We start from the raw sequence: 22,060 nt of genomic DNA on the forward strand, positions 1-22,060 counted from the left end.
AATGCAAAAATCATTTTGAAAGCCGCACTGTGGCATATGAGTATGGTTGTTCCTGACATAAACCCACTCTTCTGACATCAAGCATGAGTCTGCTGCACATGGTGAGGACAGCAGCAGTGACCTGTAAGATCACACGTACTGTATTTCAACTGAGCCTTGGTCGCTGACACCCAAATGTGGTACGGTGCTGCCACGTGCACCACAGCTCCTTTTAAGCAATTAGTAGTTTGTTATGCTTTTAACCTGTTGAGGAGTCAATTATTTTCCTGGTTCCTGCTAGAATTCTATACAAACAATCTATAGTTTCAGAAAAGAAATGAGATACACATGAGATAAACAGGAGACGTCGGGTGGAGGCAGCACACTGTACACATGAGATAAACAGGAGACGTCGGGTGGAGGCAGCACACTGTACACATGAGATAAACAGGAGACGTCGGGTGGAGGCAGCACACTGTACACATGAGATAAACACATGAGATAAACAGTAGAGACGTGGGGTGGAGGCAGCACACTGTACACATGAGATAAACAGGAGACGTCGGGTGGAGGCAGCACACTGTACACATGAGATAAACACATGAGATAAACAATAAACAGTAGAGACGTGGGGTGGAGGTAGCGGCCTGTGCACATGAGATAAACATGAGATAAACAGTAGAGACGTGGGGTGAAGGCAACACACTATAAACGAGGAGATGTTAGGTGGAGGCAGCACACTATACACATGAGATAAACAGGAGACGTCGGGTGGAGGCAGCAGACTGTACACATGAGATAAACAGGAGACGTCGGGTGGAGGCAGCACACTGTACACATGAGATAAACAGGAGACGTCGGGTGGAGGCAGCGCACTGTACACATGAGATAAACAGGAGACGTCGGGTGGAGGCAGCGCACTATGCACATGAGATAAACACATGAGATAAACAATAAACAGTAGAGACGTGGGGTGGAGGTAGCGGCCTGTGCACATGAGATAAACAGTATTGACGTGGGGTGGAGGCAGCGGTCTATGCACATGAGATAAACAGGTGGGGGTAGTTCCCACTCAGGCAGCCCAGTAGGGCACGACGATGGGAGTCCTGTACCGCACGACACGGCAGGGTTCTGATCCACGCCGCCTCCAGCTCACAGAAGTTAGCACATAAAACACCATCAAAACCAAGAGGTCCTAATCTAGTCGTCGTTTGAGATTCCTCGCTGGTGGAGTGGTTTACCTGATGCTCTTCGTACTAGCAATAGTTTGGGATTTAATGACTAATCTGTTTACCTTGTGTCTAACAACTTCTCTTTACAGTCAAGGTTCGTATGTGGATGTTGTTATTGTGATGATTTGCTATCATTATTCTGTTAAAAATCATTTACTTTATTATTGCTATTTTTATGTATGCTTTATGACTAGAACTGTTCATCTTTGATGATGTGTATTGTTATACGTGTTGTCCGTCACTTTGGACAAAAGTGTCTGCCAAGAACCAGAAGCATTAACATATAATGAGGCCTGAGCTTTCTGGTTCAATTTTAACTGCCCGTGCAATATACAAGATATTCAAATGAAGCAAGCTGAGAAAATTCCACACTTGTCATTTAATGTTTGTAATTGAGTTCTTGAAACAAAGCAAAAAAAAAATAAAAAATCCTTTTCTGTCCATGAGATTGAAAATATTCCCGTGCCCTTGCCTGTTTCCCTCCACCTTCTCCCCCGGCACGTTTGAATTGTCCAGAACACCAGGCCACTGCCGAGGCCAGGCCAAAACATGCTATGGCAGAGAGGGAGGCAGGACAACGCTCCTATTTCTCCAGGCAAGTGGGAGCAATCAGCATGTGTTGATTCTAATCAACAGCAGTGTTATGTGCCGCTGTTGCCCAATTACAAAGGAAAGCACAAGAGAAGAGAGGAGACAGAGAGAGGAGGGAAAAATCAAACAAAATCAGAAGCACCTCTAAAATGCACATATAAAAATAGAGCATTTGCCTTTAGATGAAGCCAAAAGAAGGTCAAGAAGCAAACAATTTCCAGTTTTGCGTTGCAAAGATACTATAAGGTCACTTACAGAATCTCAACTTTTTAAACACTGCCTGTTATGTGGCACTCTGATACAAAGCCAACGGAGCCTCACACCTGTAGCAGGTGCTTGAAATGTCAAAATGAACATTATTATGAAAATCAAATACACAGTCCAAAAGTGCTGCAATGATACATTATTTACAACATCTGATCAGATTCCATCACCATCTGATGGAAATGTTTTTAGACCATAAAAGAGAAGGTAGAATTCTTCAACACTGGTGCACAATTGTTAATTGTGAATTGTTTGTCTGTTTTTTGTTGTTGTCATTGTTGTTAAAAAGTGTAGTTTTTAATCATTTTCAATGTACAATACATCAATACTGATTGAATGACTTCAATTGGAAGAGATTATTCACTATTGCTACACTTTCAAAAAAAATAAAAAAAGTGCAACCGACTGGTAAACGTACAACAGCACCTTTACCAAGAAAGTCAACCTTTTGCACATTGTGTGTGGCAAGAAAATGGATTTACAGGACAAACTTGAAACTGGACAGATGCAGTCACCATTTTGTAACAAAGCTGGCAAATAAATATGCTCAACCACGGAGGTCTGCTGGACCCTCACAGTCTTCGCTCACATACTACTGAAGCACAAGCGTCAAGCGAGAGGTGGAGAGCTACACAAAACAGCTCTTTGGTAGAGTCCAGTCTGTAAGGGTCTATAGCTCCCCACAGCATTACCATACTGTGCTTAGGAGGAAGTATGTCAGCATTCTGAGAAATCTGCCCGAAGCCACCCTCCTCCACCATTAAAGTCCTCCTGCAACAGCGGCCATGACATCACTAGAAACAAGGGACCCTCGGAATAGAGATGGTCTCAGCAAACCACGTAAGGTGCAAAGCCATCCTTTTCAGCTCACCCAAAGTGATGACTGCTCTGTGTAGTAACCGCAACAAGAGTGGTGGTATTATAAAACAATATCAAAGAAAAAAAACCTAATAAATAAAACTACTCATTTGGCCCCCACCCAAATTCTTCACCAATAACCATTGTGCATTGTCCTTTGTTGACCAAAAAAGTAACTGAACAAGAACGGGCATGACTTGCAGCACAGAAAAATAGCACAGGCCACTCCAAACACAGCCATATGATTTGACTGAAATAAAATGAAAACTATGATTTAATAAATTAGTATACACAAATCTTCCTGTTCTTCTTTTAAGCTGTTCAAAGAAACATTCTTTGAGATTGGTATCGGGCGTCCAATGTAGCGTAGCTGTTGTCCTCTTCATCTCTCTGCTGTGAGGTCCTCCAGGGGTCATCTGTTCTCAGGTCTCCCCAGCTGGAAGAGCCACCGGGGCGGCAGGAGTTGTGGAAAGTTGCAGCGTTGCAGTGGACACGAGGGGACGTGGGTCATGCACCAGGTGGAGAGATGAACAGTTTGGAGGGAATAGTGCACTGGAGACCTCGCTCACAACGCATACACAAGTTCAACTGGTCTCTTTCCTCTCCTCTCTCTCTTTATCATTCTCTCTCTCATACACACACACACACACACACACACACACACACACACACACACACACACACACACACACACACACACACACACACACACACACACACACACACACACACACACACACACACACACACACACACACACACACACACACACACACACACACACACACGCGCGCACACGCACCTCCAGCTGATTCTGTTGAGTCACTTCCTTAGGCTGTTACTCCTGTGGGGAGCTACTGTGGGTGGTGCTGCTGGATTTGCCAGATTTCCGTTCATAATTCACTAGTCTCTGTCCAACAAGGTACCTGCAGAGGAGAAGAGTAAGAAATTAAGGACCACTTACTGATATCATACCACACTTAGGTCCAGTTAAACTATTAATTTAGACATTAAGGACCACTTACTGATATCGTACCACAGTCAGGTCCAGTTAAACTATTCATTCATACATTAAGGACCACTTATTGATATCGTACCAGTTATGTCCAGTTAAACTATTCATTCAATTCAGATTTTGACAAGAAGTATTCCTCTAATTTCTCCAAGTTGACTTTAATCAATGACATTCAATTTATTCAATGACAACGTGCATCAATTATTTAACATTGCATATTTTTTCTTAGTGAAGAAAAGGAGAAAATGGACTAAGCGTAATGTACAAACATGTGAACTTAAAACAGGTGAGTATCCAAAAGTTGCACCTTTTGGGTGCATGAAACCTATCTGGATGTCTGATTCTGCTTCACTCGTCACGAAACATACCAATCCAACATTTTTGATCATACATGCACCCAACATAGTCTCCAATATGACACTGGTGTAATGTGACGGACACTGCTGATGCAGCATGATTGTGATCAGGAGATGTAGCAGAATCAGACATCCAGATAGGTTTCATGCACCCAAACTATCCCACACCATTTTTCCACTGGCCATCTAGAGAGGATATTTGTTGGATTCCATTACAGTGCATTATTGCATTCCTTAGTGCACCTGCTACTGTCAGTGGGAGGAAGGACCACCTTGATCTCTACACATCAAATGAAATAGAAATGAGGCTAGTTATGATTAATTGTTATAAATGATCATGATGTAAAATGAAGTACCGTGTTTGTTTTTTGCTTAATGTGCCTCTGATTTATTTCTGATGTTTTTCTTTCAGTTATGATGTTTGTCATTATTGGAAAATTACATTTTGTCCATATTTACTCTGAAAAATAAACATGGAAGATTTGCATAAGACAAGTCAAATTGGTGTTTTTTAAAAGAAGGGATTGTGGAGAATAAAGAAAACAATATAAAGAAAAATCTTCGTACATTCCCACAAGGTGTTAGGGTGCTCTGAAAATGAGATCCAAAATGATTTTTGCTTATGTTTTGTTTTGTTTTACTTTTGTTTATTTCTTTTTTTGAGTGTTTTTACTCATCTCAATAAGGGGAAAAAATCAACAGTCTATGTTGGGTACAAATAAGTCTTCTGAAGGCTACATACTATTCCTATTTATGTACCAGCATGCAAGCTCAGCATGAGCATCCTACATGGTTTAGTTCTTGAGCTATGGGCTTGTGAACTTTAAGAGACCGAACAAACACCCCCCTCCCCCCGTAAAACTGGCTGTAGCTTGGAAAGTATTTATCTTACATAAAAGTAATTTTACAGTGTGTCTCCTGGGTAACATATGTACACCTGATCATTTTTTCAGAATTTTTTGAGACCTAAGTGCGTGGACCCTGGTTGAATTGACATGGAATGACCTATACAGGGCTTAACCCTTAGAACCCGATTGACGCAAAGTGCGTCAAAAAACACACCCTTTCTTCTCTGTTACATTGCTCCGCGACTGTTCATCGCAACGAGATAAAACCTTTATTGCATGACAGAGAAGAAGTGGGGCTTTCCAAAGAGACTACGCACTTGTCTGTACGATCAAGTATAAAAATTTAAAAAAAATCATGAAATTAAATCAAATTGCATCATATTTACAGTCTATACTTCTCTGCGTTCACCTGCTGCACCCAATACGCTCGTTTGAATTACTTGCGAACCCGTGATCGCACAGATATGGCAAGCATATCAGATGAAAGAGGAGAAACAGGGCTATCCATTGGTACCATGGATATCGATCTTTCTGGCTTGTAAAAACAGACGAAGTGACTGCAAAATATCAACGTCATGTACACAAACCAACGCTGCACATCCTTTACTCTCGGAGTAATTACTCGCGGACCCGTGATCGGATATATATGCCACGTATGTTAGATGAAAGAGGAGACACAGAGCCTTCTGGGTTAAAAACAGACGAAGTGACAGCAAAATAATAACTTCATATAGCTGGACTTACCCCACGTTTTTGTCTGTTTTTGTGGCAAAGCATGTTTATAATCCAATGCTATCGTGTGTTTCTCTATGGCAAAACATGTTCATAATCCGGTTTTGAGATCCTAGCAAATTCCTGCATGGCATCCAATTCAAGGCTCACATTGCATCCCAATTTGTTCAACAAAGAAACACCTTTTTTGCCTTTACTTTGTTCATGGCAATGCAGTAAAAAGTTGAGAATCATCATGTGTGCATACACCATAGTCACACATGCTAACAGGCAAACTTGGGTCAAGTCAGGTCAGATCAGTTCGTGTCACAGATATGGAGTGCAGAATGGTCATTTTTCATTGCTAAATAAAAAATGGTATTTATTTACGTAAATCACACACCACATATTTCTGTAAATTGCTCAGCCCCAGAGTATCCCTCCAACATGGCAATTATATTGCCCGTTTCAGGACAGTCTGCCCTACACACACATGAAATGCATGTAGAGCTATGAGCTTGCTGTGGTGAGATACAGGTCAAAATATAAGAATTTTTATGATATGATTTTTATATTTCAATTTAAATAAAATCAATGCTAGTACTAATACATGAAATGATGGCAGATCTGGATAGCCTAGACTAAATCCTTATGAATAAAGGTAGTGAAAATGCCCTAAAAACAGCTAAGGGTTAAAGCAATAGAAATGTCTGTGCCTGAAGTTATCAGACATTAATGAGGACATCATATATACACTGTAGTCTCATTGACTATTTTCAAATCTTAAGCATACCAGCTCATGCCTGAACACCTTAAGCCCTGCCTACAGTATATGATATATAGACTAAGTCTGTCTATGTTACTGTCAACAAGAAGTCTGCATAGGTGTTAAACACATGGACACAATTGATGCTGTAATTCAGTCATTAGTTATGGAAAGTTGAAGGTGGATACATTTCCATCCATCTCTGTGCCATTGAACAGTTTGCTCCTACAGCCTAGCGTGTGTGGCTGGCTCTAGGAAACGTAGCGCGTGTGGCCAGCTCCAGGAGGACTACTCACTTGTCGTTCTTGATGTGTTCGTAAAGGCGCTTGAACTGGCGGATCTGGAAGGACAGGATTCCCATGATCATGACCACCATCAGCAGGAAGGGATAGATGCGTCGCTGGACCAGGTTCTCCATCTCCCGCTTCACCCCTGACCACAGCCAGAGAAGCCATGTTACTAGCAGTCCACCACTGGGCACGTCTGCCTCTCCAGCAGAGGGTCAACGCACAACACAGAATTTTGGAGAAATAACACTATCGTGGGACAGCGGCACCATGGATCACAATATTCACTGATTTATTCTGACTTTAATTGTATCTTGGTAGGTAGACTTGTCTACTCTGATGAAATTCCTTGTCCACAAGATGGCACAAGATATCGTTCTCTTGCATCAGAGAGGAGATGTAGTGGGCTGAGCTGGCCACAGAGACTCCTAGTCTCCCGTGCATGAGATGGAATATATGGCAAAATTAATCAGCACTGCCTCACTGAATCCAAGGACAATAGTGACTGGATCATTAAATGTTAAGAACTGCAATATTATTGTATCATGGGCCAGTACAGCGACAATTTCAAACCCTACTGCTGGCACTGAGCAGGGCCCCTGGACACGGCGCTTGAACGTACCGATGAGAGGCACGATGCCTGCGGCGATGATGTAGGGCACGCAGAGCGACACCAGCAACACGGCGATGACGGGGGCCGCCAGCTTACGGATGATGAAGTGCAGGTCAATGTTGCGAATCCCATTGGCATACACCTAGGAGATGAGAACATCAAAGGCTTCATTGAGTCATTCAACATGCATATTCTCCTCCCCCCACCCCCCCCCCCCCGACAGACCAGGGCTTAAAGTGAAAAAAAAGCAAGAAGAATAATCACGTTATATTCAATTCTGACTAAACACAGTCGTCACAGGGATAACCACCAAGTCTCTAGTTGTTTTTTAAAGGCAGTCGTCGGAATCCACTTCATTGTAGGCTAAATACTATAGACTATGATTATCTGCTGCTCTGCAAGTTGCGGATTTAAAGGTGTTATACACTCGACGCATTGGTCACGTCACGGGAGCACTGTAATTATTTATACTTGCTTTATACTTCAGCTCTACCAACTGTAGCCTATTTTGTGCCTCTGCCTTTGATAACACTAGATGAACTAGTAGCCACCCATGCATACCTTCATAGAAATGTCTTTGTTTTCATTTTCTAATGCTACATAATTTCACAACACCATCAATGATTATCAGGTGAGTGACAGAAGCACTGTATGCTCGGCTGCCCTCTAGTACTCTCACGCTCCCCGCTCTTTCTACAATGGTGTGCAGCCAAATCCCGCCCTACTCTGCCTTTTGATTGGCTAAACACGTTTGTTAGTTTGAAAGCGAGAGCTGGCATTGGTAGTTGAACTCGGAGCTCTATCTCAAACAACGAAAATGATGACCCTCATCTATAATGATTTCCCGACTTTTTCTTCTGAGGAAATTTTCCTCACAGCCGCGACACGCCGGAGATCCGGCACAGTGCCGGGATACTTTAAGCCCTGCACTCACACTGGCTGGTTATTCAAACAAACTGTGAGCACACACACAGACCCAAGTCAGAGAAAGTAAGCCGCACATGTCATTCACACAGCCCACCCACCTGCTCGATCACAGTCTTCAGCCACCACTGCGGGCCCATCAGGGTGATGGCGGCAATGATTTTGGCATGCAGGACGCCTAAGGCCCAGTCCTACAGGGAACAAATACAAAAAATACACAAGTGACGTAATCTCCAACCCACTGTTACAGATCACGGTGAATTCTCGGTTCTGCAGTGTGCACTCGACCTCTGGGCACTGAACAGGCTTCTCAATCAATAACAGTCTGCACCTTTGGCACCAAGACAAAACAAAGCTTACAAATAAAGATACAAATCCATAGATGACTGCTCCCACTGCTACAGATCAGAGTGAAATCTCAGTTCTGCAAGTACACTTGAACTTTGAGCACTGAATCGGCTTTCCGATCAATAACAATCAGCACCTTTAGCACCAAAACAAAAAAAAAAGCATACAAATAAAAATAACATTAACAGATGACTGCTCTCACATAGCCAAGATGGTAGGGAAAAAACGAGTCCGCTCAATGCTCCCACATACTAAACTATAGCTACACTGTACTTCATGCATGCACACTTTGCTTGTTGGCAGACTTTGTACTTTGCTCGCCATTTAAATGACGGCCCCTTTGAGCATGAGGTGGGGGCTCTTACCTGCCAGGGGTAGAAGAGGGGGGTCTGGTCCAGGGGCACTCTGAGGGGGGCCACGATGACCAGCTCAAACAGCAGCCCCAGCAGCAGGGGGATCACCCCGGCCAGCAGCACCGCCACTATCAGCGTCTTCAGGATCTGAGGTGGAACCAAATTAAGTGAACACAAAACAATTATACGAAACACAACGCATGCTCAGTACAAAACACAGCTACGCACGAGTCTGTTTGCCCAGAGATCAGTTTGGAAGTACAGCATATATTAAGTATTCTTAGTATATTAAGAATACTGAGCTAAGCAATTAGCCAAACAGTTATTACTGCCCTTACGACATTCAGCTATTTATTATTCTCCTCTTTCTAGAAGTGTTATATGTATTTACCGGATATATAACACCACAAAACAAGAAATATAAAAAAAAACAACAGTCCAGAGCACATCCTGAGGGCTACAGGGTTTTAAAGACTTCTCAAAGAAATACACGCAAATTCCCTCAACTCAAGTAGGATCAGCAGACAGGAATCCATTATTGGTATAGGTTGCCATGGGACAGTGCAAACTGCTGGTATTTAGCATAGCACATGTAGTAGAGAGTAGATGAGTGAAGATGCTTGGGTGGGGGGAGGAGGGGAGAGCTGTGCTTTGCGGTTGTGGCTGTACCATGAGCGTCCACTCCTGGGCCTTGAGCAGGATGACGTGTCGGCCCTGTGGCATCCAGGCCAGCAGCACGGTGATGGCACGGATGGACAGCCAGCACACGTACAGGCCGCACGCCGCCGTGTACAGCTCGTGGATCTTGGCACTGCCCGTCCAGAAAGACATCAGCCAGCGGCCCGCGAACACTGCAGGGACGGAGAGAGACTAATCATGATGTGGTCCTGACACAGACCCCCAAATATGGGGCAAGACATGACCACAGCCAGCGACCAGTACATGCTGCAGGGCTGGCCAGGAGAGAGACTAGTCATGATGTAGTCCTGACACAGACCCCCAAATATGGGGCAAGACATGACCACATCATTACAGTAGGTCAAATCATGAGAAGTTCCATAGAATACTAAAGAGGCCCACACATACTGCAGTGAAGGAGAACGCCGAGTCATGATGACATGCACCATGTGGTGTCCTGATACAGACCCCCAAATATGGGGCAAAACATGACCACAGCATTACAGTAGGTCAAAACATGACATGTCATTTCATATACTACATTGAAAAATCAAATGGGCTCATTTGGAACATATGTGGATCCTATCTTACATATTTAGAGACAATTTTCAAGGTGTCCTTTGTTGTAATAGAGGGGCCTTGGTTAAAGCAAAGCAGCATGTGCAGCATAGGCTAGAGTGCTTCCTTTATAACTGACCTGGCAGAGTGAGGCAGACGAGGCTGGCCAAGAGCAGGGTGACGCACATGAACACGATCAGCAGGACAATCTGGAGAAAACAACACACAAACAGGTCATGGCCAAAATCTCCCAGGTCAAACATCACCTGAAGCCACAGAATGCCTCCGCCCTGCAATTAGCAGAGCACTGATTGGTCTGGGTTGTTGCCGCCTTACCCTGAAAGGGAATTTCATTGGCCGGTGGTACGGCTGGAAGCCGACGGGTCCGCCCTGCTGCAGGATGGCCTGGTGGGCGGCGTGCAGGCCCTCGCCCACCACAGGGATGGCGTTGTTGTTGTTGCGTGCCTGCTGGTTGTTGTTGGCGTTGTTGTCATTCTCTTCCTGGTCTCCCAGTAGGTAGGAGTGCAGGTCTCTGAGCGTGGGAGGAGAGAGAGAGAGAGAGAGAGAGAGAGAGAGAGAGAGAGAGAGGAGGAGAGTAAGGGGCAGGTGGAGTTCAATTACCGAAGGCATCATCAGGTATGAGCAGCGTCGGGACATGGTGGAATGTCCACCCCCCCATCCCCAAAGTCTTTGCTGTACATTTTTCATACTGATGGCTGTGGTGCTTTTTACAAGTCTTACTACATGTTCCTTGTGTTGCCTCAGGTGGATGCAACTGCTCAGCGATAGTACCTTTGTTTGATTTTGTGAAATACTTCTTACCTGAAATACTCACAAATTATCTCAAAGAAACAAGCGGCATTATTAATTGATTTCTTGTCAACTCATACATGATGAATCAAACCCAATGAAATAAAACAATAAAAAATGCTGATCTATTGTTAACTTGACATACCATCCAAACACCGCACATATACAGCTACACATACTAACATACTGACACAAAAATATAGCCAACTGCTCTTATTTTAACTGCTCACTCACCTATCGGACAGAACTGCATCACTAAGTTCTGTCCAATAGGACGCAAAGTTCTGTCCAACTTCTGCAACATCCTAGCGAGTGATTTGTTTTTAAAGTGATGCCCAGATGGGTGTTTGGCGGGTACGTACAGCAGGTATCCTGCGGTGACGGTCCAGGCACGGACCAGGCCTTTGAGCCACTGGCGGGTGTGCCCTTGCTCCAACAGCGCGGGCAGCACCACCTGCAGCAGCAGCAGCTCCAGTGACAGCTCACTCACCGGGGCGTCACTGAGAGAGAGAGAGAGAGAGAAACACACACACACACGATAGATTTAGAAAGATTTACAAACAAATATTTAGCAGCTTTTCTAAAACCTAGCATCGCTGGCAGAGGCTAGACTACACAACAACACTGACCTAGGGTCATGTGACCATTTTCATGAGACATGACCTAGACTCTGAGTGTGTAATGTGATGAAGTTCCCAAGTGAACGAGCTCCCGAGTGCCTGTGAGACTGCATCAGTATGACAGGCTCCTCACGGGAGCGCCCCGGGGGAATGGCGCCATCGCCTGCAACACCTGCCAGAGGCTGATGCAACCCACCAGCCATCGCTCTGACTGCTCGCCACACGTCTACACCCACGGCCGACCGCCGCCAGGCACAGGAGCACGAGCGGACCCAACACACACACAACCACACACAACATACACACAACCACAAACACAACCCCCCACCCACAAACACACTAAACAAACAAACACACACACAAACAAACTCAACAGGATTTGGAGTCGTTCCAGCAGAAAGAATTCCAAAAAAGCACGCACCTGTACAGCATCACATTGTAGGGGAGAAAGGAGGGAAGCAGGTGCTTGATGATTCGAATGGGAAGCCACAGCATCAGGAGGACTATAGACCCAAACACCACCTGTGAGAGGACACACACATCACACACACATCACACCACACATCACACCGACACTTGATGTTCACACCTCCACACACGCTAGCTGATGACACTAGACCTCTGAGAAGGAGAAGGCTGGGGGGTCATGAACCCACTCACCACAGATAAAATGAACCTGCGCAGGTGTCTGTAGATTGGCAAGTGGATCATCTCTTGTACTGGGTTGAAATCAGGGTCATTTAAGTTTCGGAGGAACCACAAGACACCAGGCCTGAGCACCTGTATGTTAAGAAAGGAAAGCAATAGGAAAACAATAGCATCAATGTCATGTGGGTAAACCCTGTGGGTGTTGTAATTGTGGATAACGGGGCCAGCCCAAAGTGAAGAGCAGTCCTATCACCTCGCGCAGTAAGAGAATGAATGAGGCAAAGTAGAAGACGTAGACCATCCCAACGAGCCAGTGGAGGAACATGGTCGTGCCAGGGGCAGACTCAAAACTCAGCTCTCGGTCCTTCAGGGACGCATCAAACATTTCCTGTCACACACACACACACACACAGACACACACACACACACACACACACACACACACACACACACACACACACACACACACACACACACACACACACACACACACACACACACACACACACACACACACACACACACAGACACACACACAGACACACACACAGACACACACACAGACACAGCAAGCTTTAGAAGGTTGGCCCCCATTCAAAATACTGGACATTTACATTGGTCATTTCATTACATCAGAGCACCCCCTTCGGGCAGACCCATCTGTGCACTTCAACACACCAGGGAGCAGATATCCAGCCACCAGCCACAGATAAGGGGGAAGACGCCAATCTCCACCACCACCAGCAAAGACACCTACGTTTGGATAAAAAAAAACACACACACACACACATATGATGCATCAGGTGATGACAATGCTTTGAATTTATTGGCTTCTGATCTGTCACTTGTGTAGTGCGAGGTGGTTTGAGTTTACCTTCACAACGATGTAGCACACCCCTAATAAGCGTCGTGATCTCTGGAATCTCACTAATGCCGCTAATCCCTGAGATCATGCATAAGGAACAGAACAAGCACACGGAACAACTCGGCACACTGGAGTTCTACTCACACTCCAAAAGCCCAGGAAACAATAACTTACAGGCAGAAAGACCAAGACCATCACACATTTGGACATTTAAAGGCACTTTACAACCAGTGAACTTGTAGACTAATAAAACAGTACTATTATGTAATCATTGGAAACTGAACTCATAGCCCTTGGTATGTTGATACCTGAATTTTCCAGTCAGGCTTAAGGAATAGATTGTGTTCACTGGTTGGGGTCTTTGTTAGGCTATGAATGCTGGCTGTTAAGACCCATTATGTGTGAGTGAGACAGTTTGATTTTGATTTCCACTGTCCCCACTGTCTCAGCTGCAATGCCTGTACACATAGTCCCAGTTAGACACCGTGGAAGGATACGTGACACACGATCAGTGTAACAGCGAGTAGAACATAGCCCACAATGGTAGTGATGAGTCCCTCGAAATGGGATGCTTTCACCTGCAAAAGAAAAACAAACAAAAATGTAGACTTACAAAAAGACAAAAGCTTCGACACAATAAACAGCCTAAGTTGATCCTCCCTTGTGTAACAAAATGTATAGTACCACTGGTGGGGGCACGTGGTATAATTACATGTGATTGCACAAGATGGTGGCGTTCACATGAGCTTGAGTCAAGTTTGTAACAAGTTTGTAAGCTACTTGAACATGAACATTGTAAAAGCTGTTCTACACTTAGTGGTGAAAAAAAACATACAAAAGAATCTTATTCAAAAGTCTCAAAAATGTTTTTTGCTAATCATGTCTGTTCATTGACCAATACATCTTCAATAACAAGTCAGGTAACTGTACTTGGAGATTGTTTTCTCAGTCAACACACATAATATGTAAACATTTTAAATTAAAATCTTTCCCACATTTGGTTTAAGTATATAGTTGTAATGTACAACAACAACAACAGTAATATTACAAGGTCACTTACATATTCTTCAAAGCCAAGCCCCACCACTGAAAAATGCCCAATATGATATGGACAAAAAGCTGAAAAGACAACAACAAATGCTCAATAATCTGGTCATAAATCTGAACATATGTATGCCAGATGCTTAGATGAGAAAGGGACAAACACTTCAGATCAAATTCTAGATACTTACCAAACACCAAGATGAAAAGTGTATTGAGTGAGACCACCCAGAAGACATGCTCCTGAGAAAATAAAACAGAGGCAACAATTAGGTAGGAATCAGAAATACCACTTCCTCTGACATGCTTACTCAAATCATCCTGCAAATTAAAATACTTCTTTCCATACATACCAAAAAAACTAAAGAGCCATCCAATCCCAGCATCTGTTTGACAAGAAAAGTCATGTGATAAATTTATGATGTTAAAATAAATACACAAACAAAAAACAAATAACTAGAAACGAAACAGGAGCAAAAAGTCTAACAATTGTGCTGATTGCTGATTACACACATAACAATCACATTTCCTTTAACTGAGCTATTGCAATCTCAGCTCCATTCTATATGGCTTAATGCTCTTTTGGGCCCCCACCGTCGACTTCAAGGCACCTAACCGTAACCGTAACCCCAACCCTAACACCGCCCAGGCAGCGTTGCCTTGCAGTGGACGGTGGGGGCCCAAAAGACCATAAAACATTCTATATGTGTGAGTGGTAGTGAGTAGTTGTAGAGGCTGAGGAGGCGTGTGCGCCTGCAGTGTGTTCTCACCCTCTCCCAGGTGAGCTCTTCCGCAGCTCGGTCCCACTCCAGAGCATTCCAGTTCATGTCATCTACGACCAAAACACACAGATCAGCCACACCCAAACACACATCACGCTACAATAGCAGCAGAACGACACACTGGTCTAGGCACTCATGACGCCTTTCACATACTGTACAGTATACAGCAAAAATGTATTTGTAGAAAACAAGTATGTGCCGAAACATATATACATCATTATTATTCAGACAAGAATCACACACAAATGAAACCATGGCCTTGGCTTCAGTTGGACTAATAGAACCCACAACAAGGGGAGGGGGGAGGTCCAGGCAAAACTTATAGATGGGTGCTGTGGGGCGGTGGTTGCATAGTGGCTAAGGAGATGGGCTAGCATGCAGTAGCCAGTTGTGGGTTCAACTTCTGGTTGCTACCATTGTTCCCTTGGGCAAGACACTTCTCCTCAAGTTGCTTTCAGGAGAATGGCCCTTGTCACAATTGACGTAAGCAAGTCGCTTTGGATAAAAGCATCCGCCAAATGAGTAAATACATAAAAGTAAATGTATAGAAGATTACCCTTAACCCTTGTGCAGTTTTGGTGTGTTCGCTGTACTGTGCAGCCATAGGTGTTTTAGTGTGTTCGCTGTACTGTGCAGCCATAGGTGTTTTGATGTGTTCGCTATACTGTGCAGCCATAGGTGTTTGTGTAAACAGTGCTGGAGTGCTGTCATAGGTGTTTGTGTAAACAGCGCTGTCATAGGTGTTTGTGTAAACAGTGCTGGAGTGCTGTCATAGGTGTTTGTGTAAACAGTGCTGGATTGCAGCCATAGGTGTTTTAGTGCTGGAGTGCTGTCATACAGTAGATGTTTGTGTAAACAGTGCTGGAGTCCCTCACCCTGTGCAGCGTTGTTGGCGTCGGCGCCGTCCTCTGCCCCGGCCTCCTCCTCCTCCTCGTTGTCCAGCTCCAGCTCCTCTGGCTCGGCCTGCGCCTCAAGGGCGTCACCCAGCGGCGCGTTCTCCTCCGGAGCCGGGGCAGGACCCGCGGCCGCCTGCTGCTCGCCCACACCCGCCTCGTTACCGGCCGCAGGAGCCTGGAGAAACAGCGAGGCACGGAGGGATAAAGAGAGGAGGGGTCAGTTCAGTTCAATGCCATATTAGCATCTATCGCTATACCATGACAACATTAGAAGTTACAGATTAAAAAAATAAATGTAAAACATAAGAGGGTAAACAAAAGTGAGGAAACTAAACTCAACACAACACAGGTGGAACAGTAAAGCTAGACTCATAAAAAAACAGAAAGTGAGACACAAGTAAAACACAGAGGGGACAGAGGAGAGAGCAGAAAATTGCACTTGTAGGCTTGAATATCAGTGTAGCGTCTCCAGAGAGTGTCGCTGGAATAGCGGGCAGTAGACTATACTAACTGGAAATAAGGAGTGGAGGAAAGTAAAGGAACAGGGGCACTGTGCTGCTAATGGGTCCCTACAGAGTCTCTAGCGGCCTTCCAGGAACATTCTCTATTGATTCCAGCACAGCTCTGCTAGGAAGTGCTGTACAGTCTGACTGTGTAGTAACACACGCAGCAATACAATGCCATGACTGGGCTCTGCAGCTGGCATACTGGATACACAATACCATATCTCCATCTCATCTCCCTGTCATTTGTGTCTTTAATATTTCTATATAAATACTGCCACGTACAGACACATCTGATCATAATAACAGTGCTAACTGTCAACTTTGGTGGTCCTTAGCAAATTAACTGCTTAAGGAACCTTATACAGCTTTCAAAGTCAATGGCTTGCTCAGTTAGACCAAACATTTATTTTAGGATGACGACGTTGTTGTTGTTGTTATTGTGTGTGTGTGTGTGTGTGTGGGGCGGGGGGGGGGGGAGGGTCATACCTCGTTGGGCCGTACGGCTACGTTGGCAGCCTGCTGCTGATTGTGCTCCAGCCACAGCGGGGCGCCGCCGTGCACGATCTGTTCCCGGAGCCACACCAGACTGATGAATGCGCAGAGCGTGCACGTCACCACAAAGCAGCCCTGCAGACAGTCCGCCAGCAGGTTCTCTCTGTGGAGAAAGAGAGAGACATACAGAGAGGGAGAGAGAGACAGAGAGACATACAGAGAGGGAGAGAGAGACAGAGAGACATACAGAGAGGGAGAGAGAGAGAGAGACAGAGAGACATTCAGAGAGGGAGAGAGAGACATACACAGAGGGAGAGAGAGAGAGAGAGACAGAGAGACATACAGAGAGGGAGAGAGAGAGAGAGAGACATACAGAGGGAGAGAGAGACAGAGACATACACAGATGGAGAGAGAGAGACAGAGACATACAGAGGGAGAGAGAGAGAGAGAGACAGAGAGACATACAGAGGGAGAGAGAGAGACAGAGACATACACAGAGGGAGAGAGAGAGAGAGAGACAGAGAGACATACAGAGGGAGAGAGAGAGCAACAGAGACAGACAGAGACATACAGAGAACGAGACAGACAGAGAGAGTTCAAGATGTGTGTCTGAATTCATCAGACTTCCAACAAGCTATCAGCGTAAGTGTAATAAAGACAGAAAAAGACATAAGTCCAGTGATTCAGTTTAGCCATGTTCTGCAGTGCACTTACGTGGACAGCATATCCAGTGGCAGTGTCAGCAGTGAACTTACAGAGCCTGTAAACAGACATTTATAGATGCGACCTACAGGAAGAGACAAAAGGCAGTCACCCAGAGAAAGATGCGGTTAGGCAAAGGTTTGGACATTATAAATGACGCAAATGTCATCAGCAGACTACTTACATGCTGTTAAAGGGACAACACCAAGCCAGGCGAAAGCCACCAACGTGTAGTGGAACCAGTAGCGGATGGCTGTGCCTATACTGGTGACCAGACCAGCAAAGATATCCTGCACTGGCAGTCGGGAGGGCATGTCTGGAGAGTAGACTGGGAAAAAGGGGGAGGGCAGTTGCAATAACTCCTCAATAATATAAAGCCCTATACTGCTGACAGCATTATAACATGACACACATGCAGGGCTCTACACTAACATTTTTTTCCAGGAGCACTTGTGCGTCCAAGTTAAGAAATGTAGGAGCACAGACAAAAATTTGGGCGCACAGTCAGTTCTGTACTTAACTTACACATAATCTAACATTACACTCCAGCTAACAGTTAAACATGCCAGTGCACCAATTGCGAATATTAAGAATGACTGACAACATTTAGGCTACAGGAAACAGGATTTTAAAGATCAGTGCCTACTTTATTTTCAGTCTGTTCTATTTTCCTACATTTTGTTAATGTAAAATAATATAATACATTGCCATATTTGCATTTAGCCTGTATATCAAGTATCCTGCCAAATGTAGGCTAATTTATTTATTTGTGAATCCATCTGTAGCTAATCCAAATATGCCCATGGTGACCTATCTGACTGCATACTGTCTAATACTACTACTAAAACAGTCCATTTTCTCTTCCACAAAACCTAACATAGGCTATCAAGGATGTATATTTTTTTATCCTTTTATTTTTTATTTGAAATATTTGCATTGATGGGCGCAGTAGGAAAACGTTAGGCCTACTTTCGTTTTGCACTTCAGCTTGTATTCGGTGTAAACAAACAAGCATGCGTGGAAGCCTGGAGTTGTCAGTAGCGTTCTACCTTTGAATAAAATGGGAGTATTACGGGAGGCTACTTTTGTGCCTGTTCGCTACAGTTATATTTTGCATATTGCAGCCAATACGTCAACTGGCCTAAAAGGCATGTTAGGTTACCTTTCCTTCTCTCACTGCATTCTCAGAATCTCATCCTGTTCCTCCTATATCCGATGAATTCGGTGGATAGAAGCACTAATTTCTTCAATCTTTGCATCTTGGCTGGCTAGTCTAACTTTCCGCTTTTTCTGCGTGCTCTTGGATTTGATAGAAGCGACTACTAGCGAGTCACAACGTGAAACTGCTAACGTTGATGGGAGGTGTAGTTTTTATGCTGCATTCGCGACGTGATTCTATGGTTTGCACTAGTAATGTTTCTCGATGTTGCGGTGTATTTTGTAGACAAACACTGACATGGTTAGAAGTCATTCGCACCAGTGCGCCTAAATATTTTTTTGCACTCGCACGCCATCATTTTTACTCGCATGTGCGAGTGAAATGGGCGCACTGTAGAGCCCTGCACACTGGTAATATTTGAACAATAAAAATAACAATAAAACAAAAAGATAAGAAAATAGATTAATAATCTTTCAAGAAAGTTGGAGTTACAAAATAAACAATGAAATGACTTTCAAAATGGCAATGGACCAAAATGTGACACACTTGGCTTAAGCTTTAGTGGGCGCTAATGCGGTGATCCCAAAGTTTCTGCTCCAAGTAGAGCGGTCAGCATGAATGCTTATCTAGGCCCACATTCACAAAGCATTTTATCTCACCACTGAGAGATCTCCTAGGTTGCACTCAAGTTCTCCTCAATCATTTCAAAAGAACAAGCTGCTGAGACCAAGTTTTAGCAAAGGTGTTTTTAAAAAAGATATATAATAATAGACATGCCATGGGATACATATTAAATACAATCAAATATGCTACGCACACACACGCAACTTTGAACAGTTTTCAAAACGTATCTGTATGTTGCCATGCTTGTGTACAAGTATAATTCTACAATAAAATTATACACCAATTTCTGTGAGGAATGGGACCTTTGGGTTTATTATTGGCATTACTGCATCCCTTACAAGCTCTACAATCATGATAGAGACAGCATCTTTCAAGTCATTTTGTAATTGCATTTCAAAATATTTCAACATGGGATTTAGAGAGTTAGTCTGGGAGTTTATTTTAATGAGCAAGGAGTCCTTATGACTATCTCTTAGTTCTCCCAGACTTAAGTGCTTTTAGCTTTAAAGGGCTTTGTGAATTACTCTTTATGAAAATAAATTAGGAGTGCCGAAACTGACAAGACCATCATCAACAAGGCTTTCTCCTTGTTAGGAGCTACTTGGCAAGGAGATTACAATCTGGCTCCGTACAATCGGAACTCCAAGGAGGGTCAGTCTTGTGTCATGGAAATGTGTCAACAAGGCCCGGGCCAATACCAGAACACAGTCCAACATTGTTACACATCACATTACAGTTCTAAGCCACACAGAGTGTGGTGCTTTTCCAGCAGTATTGGCATAGACAACTTGACGATCTTCAACAGTTATAGAATAAGACCAAAAGCAAGGGACACTTACTTGGTGTGAAGGCAAACCTGTGTTTGCATAATTCACAGTACTCCTTTCTGCTGTGTTTTAGCCATTGAACAAGGCTGATGGGAAAGAGCAGAAAGGGATGGTTTAACAACATATTTTAAAACAGTTCCTGTTACATCAACAACTATCTGGGTTCTACTTGCAACCAGCACTTTATGGTTCTTATATCATGATGATATAGCAAGTTCTTACCATTCTTGATGGATGAACTTAATGCTCCCGGTGCAGACACAGGGGTGATAAAGGGGCTTATCCGGGGTCCCCTCTGACCGACATACCCTGCATATATCGGCTGACAAATCATAAAAGGCGAAGTCAGACTTTAACCAGTCACTACAACACTGTGCCAGTAAAGCCAGACTGGGAGAGGAAAGCACTTAGGCTTTTCAATGGCACACCATTCAGAGCCAGTGATTTCTGGATAGGTGAACACAAACTCAGACAAGCAGCGGGCTTGTTCAGACTGTCGGTCATATGAGATTAAACTGGAGCTGGAACGCTGTTATCAACACACCATGACTTACATGTTTAATCGGATAACCATGATTTATTGTTTACACATAAATATCAACGTGCCTAACATCACGTTACTAAAAAGGCATCTTGCATCACTTGTGCCACTGCTCCATTGATTAACATTAACGTTAGTTCACAAATTTGAGCAAATGTAAGCAATACAGTGTAGAACTGATAAACGCTTCTGTATCAGTATGTTTGGTCAATTATGCAACAATAATTAATTAGCTCGATGTGTTGACATCGTCAGCAGAGCTAGTTAATGTTACACAGCCAACAACTTATTAACTAACTAGCTTGAGACATTCTCTGTTTTGGCTAAATAAATGTCAGTTAGCTGGCCGGTAGCTAACGTTACAACCAAACTATCCTAACATTAATTAGCAAGATGAACGTCTACTGGCGATTGTGGAGATTCATCGTCTTACAATTTCCAGCAAATGAGGATGACATAAAGCCTTCAATGAGCTGTTGTCAGTTTGGGTAGATTTATTATGTTAGATCACATAATAGGCATGCTAGTTAGCACGCTATCGAAGCACACTTGCAGTGATAGTCAGTTCGCTAGCTAGCAAGATGTCCAACAGCCTTCAGCCAGTATTACCCACCATACACACACTTCTAGCGTTGCATTAAAGGACGTTTGAGTAGTGTAAAACATAAAAAACGTCACAATATGAAGTGGAAAAAATATTTCTGCTTGATGTGTTATTCAAGTGGTTAGGTTTATTCGGGTAAATTACCTTCTTCGGCAGTGTCCATCTTGAATGGTGACGCACTGTCCTTCCAGTCAACACATAGCGTGTTAGCTAAGCTAACTAGCTAACGACGTCTGACACAGATCAAGAAAATAATGCAATCGGAAAGAAAAGAAAATATCTATACATTTCGGAGTAGGTGTTTCAGTGCAACACCTGGTACATTTCAGTATGCTTTAACTCATTTCAGTTTCTCGTGAATATGAATCAAATGGACGAATTACAATCACCATAGTTTGTGAACTAATGTAACGGCTAGGCTTTCAGTGTTGAATGCTGTGTGTTTGGCAAGAGCCGTGCACTTGCATTTGCGTCAGATGTTTGCGCAAGCGCATGAAGCCACGCTAAGTGGTTCCAAGACAAAAACAAAAGATAAGTCGGGTCATAATTTCTAGAACAGGGA

General features: G+C 43.9%; 1 protein-coding gene across 1 annotated transcript; it reads right to left on the minus strand.

Annotated features, from left to right (window-relative positions):
• Positions 1 to 1,571: 1,571 nt before the first annotated feature.
• On the minus strand, positions 1,572 to 22,060 carry marchf6 (membrane-associated ring finger (C3HC4) 6). The gene is made up of 26 exons (XM_076294314.1): positions 21,643 to 22,060; positions 20,576 to 20,675; positions 20,366 to 20,439; positions 17,928 to 18,071; positions 17,756 to 17,828; positions 17,036 to 17,204; positions 16,023 to 16,218; positions 15,136 to 15,197; positions 14,719 to 14,751; positions 14,557 to 14,608; positions 14,385 to 14,443; positions 13,822 to 13,902; positions 13,334 to 13,402; positions 13,138 to 13,212; positions 12,713 to 12,847; positions 12,472 to 12,591; positions 12,233 to 12,333; positions 11,554 to 11,691; positions 10,718 to 10,913; positions 10,521 to 10,590; positions 9,815 to 9,996; positions 9,158 to 9,292; positions 8,546 to 8,635; positions 7,530 to 7,662; positions 6,917 to 7,052; positions 1,572 to 3,850 (listed from the first exon to the last, which is right to left on the minus strand). The coding sequence occupies exons 1-26, from the start codon at positions 21,659 to 21,661 to the stop codon at positions 3,763 to 3,765; spliced, it is 2,730 nt and encodes a 909-aa protein (XP_076150429.1). The 5' UTR covers positions 21,662 to 22,060; the 3' UTR covers positions 1,572 to 3,762.

The sequence above is a fragment of the Alosa pseudoharengus genome, unplaced genomic scaffold (assembly GCF_046254945.1).
Source record: "Alosa pseudoharengus isolate Yale_2024_CS ecotype anadromous, Long Island Sound unplaced genomic scaffold, YU_APseudo_1.1 YU_APseudo_1.1_scf_2, whole genome shotgun sequence".
In the NCBI taxonomy this organism is placed as follows: domain Eukaryota; kingdom Metazoa; phylum Chordata; class Actinopteri; order Clupeiformes; family Clupeidae; genus Alosa; species Alosa pseudoharengus.

What these genes read in the sequence shown, in the direction of transcription:
- marchf6 (XM_076294314.1), bottom strand. An exon ending in TAGCCGTACGGCCCAACGAG is followed by an intron (nt 16,219 to 17,035) that starts GTATGACCCTCC and finishes CTGTTTCTCCAG; the next exon opens with GCTCCTGCGGCCGGTAACGA. An exon ending in CCCAGGAGTGGACGCTCATG is followed by an intron (nt 9,293 to 9,814) that starts GTACAGCCACAA and finishes GTTCCACCTCAG; the next exon opens with ATCCTGAAGACGCTGATAGT.